We start from the raw sequence: 10723 nt of genomic DNA on the forward strand, positions 1-10723 counted from the left end.
TTGATATATACCAAATCATACCCCTGAACTTTTAAGGTCGTTAAAAATGTCCCTTAAACTATTGAGATTGTTGGATTTAAGGATTTTTGTCTAATTTCATTCAATTTACTATTTCAGTGATTGTTATATACTAAACCATGCTCCATAAACTTTAATATCTACCAAATCATGCCCCTCGAACTTTGACATGTACTAAATCATGTAATGTGCCCCTGAACTTTCATCCATATTAGACTTTTCTTACTAAAATTAGAAAAAAGTTTTTAAATCCAACAATTTTAATAGTTCACCAGCATTTTTAACGACCTTAAAAGATCACGAGTATGATTTGGTACATGTCAAAGTTTAGAGACAAAAATCCTAATTAGTTTTTTTTTTTTTTACAAAATCAGTAATTATTATTTAACAAATGGTTTTATTTATTTTTTTTTTGAAATAATTTAACAAATGATTTAATTTATTTGAGGATGAAAAATAGGTTTTGGTTTTTGGAAACTCAATCCAAAAGTATATTCTTTTACCCACTTTTCCACCTAAAACCGACCTTGGAGTTCTATAAGTGGTGGGGGACACCACAACATCACCTACATGTGACAATAAATTCTTCACCATAACGCGAAATTCGCCGTTGCTTCATAAACATAATCTATTATTTCATTCATTTCTACCCTGAACCTTCTTCTTCATTCATTCATATCATATTATATATATTAATTTAAAGAGAACCAAATATTGGTAATAATTGAGATAATATCTCACAGATATCAATCACTCCTCTCTCACCGGTGTTTGACTTCTTCCAGAGATTTCTATTCAAACGAAAATGGCTTCTTCAATCAATATTTCATCCCCTCCTACAACTACTCTCTCGCGACCCCAGTAAGCTTTTTTATCCTTTAATCCCTTGATTATGGAGTTTTTCATGGCTTATATGTTTTTTTTACGTTAAACCCCATCTGGGTTTTTCATTTCTATTGGGATTTCTTCGCTGTAATCTGTTTTTGAAGTCTTTGAAGTTTATTGTTTTAACAGAGTTTGATCATCAAAGTTTTTGATTTTGGAGTTTTTCATGGATTATATGTTTTTTATGTTTGTTTTATTATCATTAATTTGTTGGTGAATTTTCTTAAATTGTTCAGAGTATCAGATCCAACTTGTTTATTCAGCAAAGCAGGTCTGAGTTCCATGACAATGGTTATTATGAGATTATGGTTTTGGAGAAAATTGTTGAAAAGAGAAAATATAAACTAGCATATTACTTAACTGAAGTTTGTTTCAATTTGGAGGAAGTATGAACTATGAAGTAGAAATTAGAATAGAAACAAAAACATAGGACACCATAAAGCTGACATTCTTTTGCTTTTGATAGCATATTATTAAGAGCATGAACAAATAGACCTCTCTTTCATTCTTCCTTATAAATTTGAGCAATGAAGATTCAGTTTTGGGATGATATATGCCTATGTTGGGATTTGGTTTACCCTGACTTTTATCTTTTTGTCTTTGTCATTGGTCACAATTACTGTGCAATAGGACATAAAATCTAAATTCCTCAAGGCATTACCACACGGACATTGTATTGGCATGTCTGTCCGATTTCTACATGTTTGGGTAGACAAATGTTATTGTTACTATCAGCCGTAAACAGTAATGTTTAGAAATTAGTTTTTTTTTTTGTGGGGTGGAGTGAAACTTTTGGCTATTTATGGGATTTTCCCCATAAGTTCTTTCTCTTTCTTTAGCAAAGGGCAAAAGAACAGCAGTGCTCACTGCTTCGCTCTGCTTTCACATATTTTCTTGTAATTGATAAACTATTGGTTGAATTAGTAATTTTATGTTTAAACTGTAACATTTGTGATAGTTCTTTTCCTGTTTGAGTAATCCTTTTATAAAAAATGTGTATCTTACCTTATGTTACATGCTTTCTATCATTTGTAGAGCAAGCAAAAACTTCAAATTGTTTAGTGGATTGCACGCTCAAAATGTTTACTTTGCAAATGGTCATACCTCCAATTTATCCATGGTCCGGCTGGGTGGTAAAGTTTCATTTAGTAATAAAAGTCCCGGGATGACTAGAGCTGCATTGGTATCTGGAGAGGGTGACCTTTTGGCTTATACAAATGGAAATAATATACTGGAAGATAGTACTCTTCTTAGTGATCATACTGTTGGGATTGAGATGCAGCCTGATGCAGTTTCATTTGGAGCACTTTCAGCAGATACTGCTCCAACAAGTAGCGGTTTTTCTGACGACAATGATGAATTTGATCTCGATCGCCCAACAGAAGGTTTTGCTTCTATTCCAGAGGCCATTGAAGACATTCGTCAAGGAAAGGTGAGCATTGGTTTGTGGTTTTTATTGTTAAAGATTCTCGTATTGCAGTAACTTCTGTTTCACCAATTATTTTCACTTATACATTGCTAATTTAAATATGGAGCTACAGATTGTAGTGGTTGTGGATGACGAGGACAGAGAAAATGAAGGAGATCTCATAATGGCTGCCGAATTGGCTACGCCAGAGGCTATGGCTTTCATTGTAAAGTATGGAACTGGTATAGTTTGCGTGAGCATGAAAGGAGAAGATCTTGAGAGGTTGCAAATTCCTTTGATGGTACACCAAAAGGAGAATGATGAGAAACTTTGTACTGCATTCACTGTTACTGTGGTATGTATTCATATCTGAAGTTTAAATTTTGAGACTATGAAAAATCTTCTCATTCTTCTAATAAGCTTTTCTTCTACGGGGTAGTTTGAGATGCGAATTTTTAGTTGTATTAACATACTAGATTTTCACTTTCAATATTTCATATCCAATATCTTTCGACGTTTTTCATTGCCACTCTTTCTCGTGTTTCTTTTTTGTATGAATGACTTGTTTTTGCTCTTTCATAGGATGCAAAACATGGTACAAGCACGGGAGTGTCAGCTCGTGATAGGGCAACAACAGTATTGGCTCTTGCTTCCGGGGATTCTAAACCTGATGACTTCAATCGACCAGGCCATATTTTCCCACTGAAATACCGGGAAGGTGGTGTTCTTAAACGGGCTGGACATACAGAAGCTTCTGTTGATCTTGCAGTACTAGCTGGTTTCAATCCTGCTGCAGTTCTTTGTGAGGTTGTGGATGATGATGGTTCCATGGCTAGATTACCAAAGCTTCGCGAATTTGCAGCAAGGGAGAACTTGAAAATTGTATCTATTGCTGATTTAATAAGGTAAAGCTATTACCTCACTTGGTCAAGCGTACCTGGATTTTGTATTTATTATACATAAATGAACCAACAACCTCTAATGCTTTTAGAGTTAAGTGATTGCTAACTACAATATTTTAAGATCATTGAATGGCATAAACATTAGAATAACATAAAGAAACTATTTATTTTTCTTTTTTTCTTCTCTATCATCTTTCATATTTCTTTAGAGTTCATGTAGTAGTCTGTTAGTTTTTATGGACTTGTGCTAAATTCTTAATACTCACAAGCATTTAAATTAATAGCCTGTTTTCTCTCAGCTGATTGTGATACAAACAAGGTTTGTAGAAAAACTTGCTTGAATCTTTATTGGTATAAGAACAGAAATTACAGTTCCAAGAATTCGAGAACTTGGAAATTTCCCACTGACCTTTCACTCTGTTTTACACAAAAATAATCAGATGCCTCTAAATGAGGGGCTAACATCTATTTATAGGGTATCAAGGAGAGACTTAGGCCTAACTAACAGTTAAAACAGTCAATTATAATAAGCTGGCTTGGACATTCACATCAGCAATACATTTAATTAAGCCTAAAGATAGCAGAAGCTAAACTGAATAATAAGACTTGGGAAAAATTACTCAGCTAAGCTTCTGTTTTGTAGCTTTCTTCCTCCTACGAATTTCAGGCCTAACAGATTATTTTGCAGGAGTGAGTTCATATGAAAGCTTTTACTAAGTTAACAAAATCCTATTTTATATGCTGCATTCTGCTAAATTTGAAACAGCTTTAGGAGTACTTTGGTGGGGATTTGGAAGAAATTTGTTGGTTTCACTTTAAGTGACTTTAACTAATGTATCTATGTTAGTGGACTTTATATCCTTTCTTAGAATCTAATGAAACATTAAAGATATTGACATTTTGTTTCTTTTACTCTTGACAATATTTTTTAAGGGTATAGCATAAAATATACTTTCATGTTATTAAAAACTCTTTAAAGTTATATGAAAATAAACCAAGGAAAGAAGAAACATTACACTGGTGAGGAAACAAGTGGTAGTTCTTTAGAAGACATGCATGCAAATAACAAACTGCTCTCACAATGCTCTTTATATTATCGTGCGGTCCTTGTTATGTCATACATATGTTACACTGATGTGGAAAATGATATTAAGAAAACAATTCCTATCTAAAATACTAGTGCTGGAGGTTTTCTCTTGTTCAGTTGTTAATCGTCTATATTTGTTCTAATAATTTGGTTCAATTTTGACAGATATAGAAGGAAGAGGGATAAATTAATCGTGCGTTCTGCAGCAGCACCGATACCTACAATGTGGGGACCTTTCACATCTTACTGTTATAAATCTATCCTAGATGGGATTGAACATATTGCAATGGTTAAGGTGAGAAATATTTGCTTTGTAACAAATATTTGTTTTATCCCAGACACAGAAAATAGAAATCCATTTGAGGCTAATGACTCAAGCTGATATTTTCCATTAACATCTCTGAGACTGCTTAATGTCTGTTCTGATCCTCAGCCAAAATGTTTGCTTAGGATGACAATTCACTTGTTCAAAATTTGATTACTCTTCCTTTAATTGTTTGAATTGAAAATAGAAGCCTTACCAGAAAATGTTCGTGTATAAACTAATCTTACTTTACAAACAGGGCGACATTGGGGATGGACAAGATGTTCTAGTAAGAGTTCACTCAGAATGTCTAACGGGAGATATATTCGGATCAGCCAGATGTGACTGTGGGAACCAGCTAGCACTTGCAATGCAACAAATTGAGGCTGCCGGGAGAGGCGTCTTAGTGTACCTCCGTGGACATGAAGGAAGAGGCATTGGATTGGGTCACAAACTGAATGCTTATAACCTTCAAGACAAAGGGCGTGATACAGTGGAAGCCAATGAAGAGCTAGGTTTGCCGGTCGACTCACGTGAATATGGCATTGGTGCACAGGTAACACTAATTCTGCTGTTGCTGTGAAATGTTACTTCACCGGTTCTCCAAGCTCGCCTTTATTATGTTGTCTCAAGTCACAACATTGAAACTCTGATAAGTTCATAAAATTAACTAACTTTTTTCTTTGAATAATGCAGATATTAAGAGATCTGGGTGTTCGAACGATGAAACTCATGACAAACAACCCCGCGAAGTACATCGGGCTTAAAGGTTATGGCTTGGCTGTTGTGGGAAGAGTCCCATTGTTAAGTCTGATTACAAAAGAGAACAAAAAGTACTTGGAGACGAAACGAGCGAAAATGGGGCATGTTTACGGGTTTGAGCCCAACAACCGTTTGATCAACGTTAATAACAGCAATAGTAAACAGGGTGTGGAAAGTTCATCTGATGCTGTCTCTAACTCATAAGCTCTTATTGCTATCTATTAGAAGAACACATCTCAGTTGTGATATGCAGACAACTGTATAACTTGACAGAAAGGTGATGGCATGATATTGTTACCATTTGTTATTCTAATTCAATTTATTTTTACACTGAGTTCATCTGAGAATATGATTACAAAATTTTGCTTAGTGCAATTGTTCTAAGAATGCCTTTGTATTTATGCTTAAGGAATTTCAATAATGAAAATTCTTATCATCTTGTATTGTTCATTGTGGATTTTTGGGTCCTCTAGATGGATGGAATTTGAATAAAAGAAAATATAGAATTATTATTGGGTCCAACTGGGTTGTGCTATCTTTTGAAGTTTTTATTCTGGCTAGTAGTTGAGATTGTTTTATCTTTACCAGCAAGGTTGTCTTCAAAATAATTTTCATGGTTTCTTTTCATTTTTGCTTTCATCATGAGACTCCATATTGGCATCTTTTCACTCTTGTTTGAATTCATGTTTGTTTTGTAAGATTATCTATGATAGAATATTGAAGAGAAAAAAGTCTAATTGAAACCAGTGTTGCAAGTGATAATCCGGGTACCATGGACTTATAATACTAAGGTCCAATAAATTACATTATTTTTTAATCTCACCAATTAAATAATCATATTTATTAATTCTATAATTACTCCACTATAAATATGAAATTGAAATTTTATTAATTATAGAATTAAATTTACTGAGTTCAATTGCAGTGTTCATTGATATAATTAGCACTCCTTGTGTCGATTCATAATTAATTTTAGTTAAATTATCGTTTTACTCTTCTAATTATATAATTATTTTTTAGTATCATTAATTCACTAATGAAAGTATAATTTAGATCTAATATAAATTTGTGCAAATAATTAATACTTAAGGGGAACCAACATTTGATTTATTGGGAAAGTCAGTATTCTATGATTGTAAATCAAATTCCTAGCCATTCATATTATTAGCTTCCAAAAATAGAATTTGTAAATATCATCTTCTCTGAGAAATTTTAACGAGTGAATCAAAGAAACTAATAACATGAACATGAGTTCATGATTACTCAGGATTCATGTCGATCTACTAATTGATCATCGTTGTGATGTGAATTAGGCATTTATAGTAAACGATATGTTTGATAAAGATAACTTCGGTCCATATCATATATAATTTCTATTAAATACTTTTCCTTCACTTAAAAGTCTTTCTACATTAGTAATCTAAAGGGAGATTGCTTGCATCGAATAACGAGCATCAATGAACCGTATTAGCAACCGTTGATTAAAGATTCTATAATTATAATATGTTGCTGACTAATTTATTCATGGTTAGTGATTTTAATTCTTTGTACAATACAAGTCACACCCTCATATATGAATGTAGAATTTTTCGATATTTATATATAATTTATTCAATATAAAATATCAATAATTAAACATTTAAGCATATATCGAAATGTTTAACTAATGTTTATTATCAAAAATATCTTTACAGACTTTTCAGGGCATAAACTCTAACTGTAATGCCTACTAGCTTCGGCATATTATCGTGTTTTTCTTAATTACTATGCTAATCTTTGTTAACCGAAGAGTTTAATGTAAAATTTGTGTTTATATAAAACTTTTTAAATAATTATAAACTTCACTAAATAATATATTCAACACTAAAAGTTTTATAAATTTCAGGATCCTTAATCTATTTTTTTAACTTATACAAAATACAACCTAACAAAAGTATCGCCCATCGACTACAAAATTGAGCCCATGGTTTCCCAAAAATTTGAATCCTCCAGGTCTAACTATCTAGATATGTACAATCTTCATTAAGCTCCAAATTCACTGTTTTTCGGTTTTTCTTTTGCCTTTACATACACATAGAAAATATATCAGTGAGTCGACAAACTTAGTAAGAAAAATATAAAACACAAACATGTACATAGGGGAGAGGCTATAATGCCCTTTCAAATTAGGAAAACGCCTTGATTACGTTTCCTTGTCATTATGGAGGGAATGACATCCGAGGCTAATTGACACCAAAACATCCAAGACAATTCTAACACCATGATCCCCAACGACGAGGAAACCCTTGATCTCTAGTATGTTCGGGCTCTTCTAGACTCGAGACATACTCTTTTCTCTCGCGCATTGTATAAGGAGAAACATGAATCATCTTCTTGAGATATTTGTCAGAGCATGTCGATGTATGTTCATTCGGGATACTCCAAGGATGACACGTCTTCTCCATGCCTCTTGTGGTGTGGTAACGTGTGTCCCTTGGAAATCTAGGTACAACATTATAAATAAAATATAAAATAAATATATTTACAATATATTTAAATGATGCAAAGAAAAAATATATAATTTAATATTTGTGGTTATATAAAAAAAAATATAAATTTGGTTATATATTTTAAATAATAAAGTAGAAAAACAAAAAAATCTTTAAACATCAATGTATGAAATTTTCTTATTTTAGGAAAGAACAAAAAAGATACTTTTATCAAATTGTTTGTTTTGAGATTTATTTTCATCCTTTAAAAAATAAAAAATAAAAAATAAAAATAAGATGTTTTATCATTTTTTGAAACGAAAGAAGATCTATTCAATACCTAATATATTTAGGATTTTCCGTAAAAAAAAAAATTAGGATTTTAAACTAGAGAAAAATTAGGATTATTTTATAAAAATAGTCTTTATTAATTTTTTTTTAGGAAAATTACCTATTGTACAACCTTTTCCAACTTTTTTGTATTTTTACGTTCTCTTTTTAAAATTACCTATTGACTTTTCAAATTCATTCTTACCTTTTGTTGCTGAATATATGTAAATAAATCAAAGCTAGTGATTACCGCACACCAAGGCTAGTGACAGATCCAATCTTATCTTTGGATTTAGTTTTTATGAGATTTTTCTTTTTTATTTGTAAGGTTTTAGAGATAATCAAGATCTTACATTTTCTTTTACAAGTTTTGCTGGTTCAGGCATTCATGCTTCTCAGGTTTAAGTCATACTGAGTGACTATATAAACGATTATTATGATCGCAAAACGACTATAGATTTACACTGCGTGACTATCATGGTTGCATATAGAATAAATTAAGTGAAATTATTTTATAAATTTTAATACTTCATATTGAAATTTTGCAAATTTTTTCACATTGGCAAATTTTACAAAAATTAGTGTAAGAAAGTCATCATATAAAATACCTAACATTAATAAAACAAAGTTGTCATCCACTAATTATTGTTTATACAATATAGCATAACCTATCATATTTTAATATGAAGATCTTCTCTAGAGTCTTAGATTCCCTTAATTAATTCCCATAATTATTATGTTGAATTACTAGTTGTAGAATGAAGGTGCTCGTGGTTTGCACACTATTATATAGCCTGTTCACACAGAGAATCCTCAAGTGATTTAATTGTTATTATAATTTTTGTTATTAAAATATAACTAAATTATCTTTAAAAAAAAAAAAAGAAACTATATTATCAGCAATCTTTTGAAAAATTATCTCACACACAAAAAAAATGCTAGAACCCTTCCTACTGTATTAAAAGCTTAAATTTATTAGAAAATTCAACTTTTTTATTATTTAGACCCTAATGTTTTAGCTGTCAAATTATGATGGTTTACATATATATGTGTCTTTTTATCAAATAAAAAAAAACAATTTTTTAAGAGAATAAAAAAACAATTAATTATAACAGATGTGATGAAAAAAGGGAAAAGAAAAAAAAACTTAAATATATTATTATAAAATTTAACTTATTTATTTATTATAACCGAATGTTTTAGCTGTCAAATTAGGATAGTTTAGGAAATTTAGTTTAATATGTAAAATATGGTATCTTAATATAGCACTCAATTAAAAATAATATATCTATACTTTTATTATTCTTTTCCATAGCTAAAAAATATCCTTACATTTTAAAAAAAAGTCTTTCACTCTAATTAAGTCTTGTTGTCTCCACCCCAATACCTTAAAATCTATGAGCTCAACCACCTCGAAATCCTCAAAATCCCTACTCATCGTTGGAGTTCTTCACTCGCACTACAAAAAATTGCTACTTTTAGTGACAACTTTTTAATCACAACATAATTTTTTTGTGATTAAATGTGACTTTTAGTCACAATAAAATTTTACTTGTGACTAAAACATAATATTTTAGTTACAATATCACTAATTTAGTTTTAGTCACAACAATTATTGTGACTAAAAATACATTTAGTCACAACAAATCGTAATTTTTGTAACTAATACTTTTAGTCACAACATAGGAATTATGATTTATAATTTATAATTAGTCACAAATTTTGTTGTGACTAAAAGTAAGATTTTTTGTAGTGTCGCTCATTTTCTGTATTTTTTTTTCTTCTGATTTTTGACGATGTCGCGAAACATTGCTAAATGTCTCTATATCGCAAAATATCGCTAAATGTCTCTAATTCACAATATCACTAAACACACCGCTAAATATCGCGAAATCACACTCAAGTTTTCATGATAATTAGCGATGTGCTGTGAATTTTTAGTCTCATATAACAAATGCATCGCTAAATACGCAAAATATCGCTAATTATTGCTACATTCATCCCTAACCTCAAATTCGGTCTATCATTGTAAATACATTACCAAATATCACAAAATATCGTAAAAATTTGGAAAACCAGAAGAAAAAAAAATGCAAAAAACGAGAGAGGTCATGAGAGAAGACTACGACAGGGGCTTGCGACTGCGCTTTTGGGTCTATGTGTTCAACGATAGGGGTTCTAGGTCGGGGTTCAACGCCATAGAGTGAGATAGTTAGAGAGATAATTTTTTTTTTGAAATGTAAGGATATTTTTGGAAGAAAAATATGTTAAATGTATAGATATACTATTTCTCATTGAGTAGTATATTAAAACACTATAGTTGTAATGACCGCTTTAGTAATTTAGATTAGTAAAGGCAATTAGCACTAATTTTCGTTAATTTTATAATTATTTATGAATTAATTATTTGTGGACCCCAATACTTAGAAATGAATGTTAGAGTTATAATTTCTCAATTCTAAAGATTTTATTAAACTCTAGGGGTATTATTTGACTTGTATGTGAAATATGTGATTTTTGTAATTTTTGCTCGGGGACAACGAAAAATGCGATGGATGA

At 31.0% G+C, this 10723-nt stretch overlaps 1 protein-coding gene across 1 annotated transcript; it reads left to right on the plus strand.

Annotated features, from left to right (window-relative positions):
- Positions 1–552: 552 nt before the first annotated feature.
- LOC115725035 (bifunctional riboflavin biosynthesis protein RIBA 1, chloroplastic) lies at positions 553–5888 on the plus strand. The gene is made up of 7 exons (XM_030654447.2): positions 553–879; positions 1939–2335; positions 2445–2666; positions 2894–3216; positions 4466–4595; positions 4864–5160; positions 5301–5888. Exons 1-7 carry the CDS (start codon positions 824–826, stop codon positions 5568–5570), a joined length of 1695 nt encoding a protein of 564 aa, XP_030510307.2. The 5' UTR covers positions 553–823; the 3' UTR covers positions 5571–5888.
- The last annotated feature ends 4835 nt before the right edge of the window (positions 5889–10723 follow it).

Source organism: Cannabis sativa, chromosome 6 (genome assembly GCF_029168945.1).
Source record: "Cannabis sativa cultivar Pink pepper isolate KNU-18-1 chromosome 6, ASM2916894v1, whole genome shotgun sequence".
NCBI lineage: Eukaryota > Viridiplantae > Streptophyta > Magnoliopsida > Rosales > Cannabaceae > Cannabis > Cannabis sativa.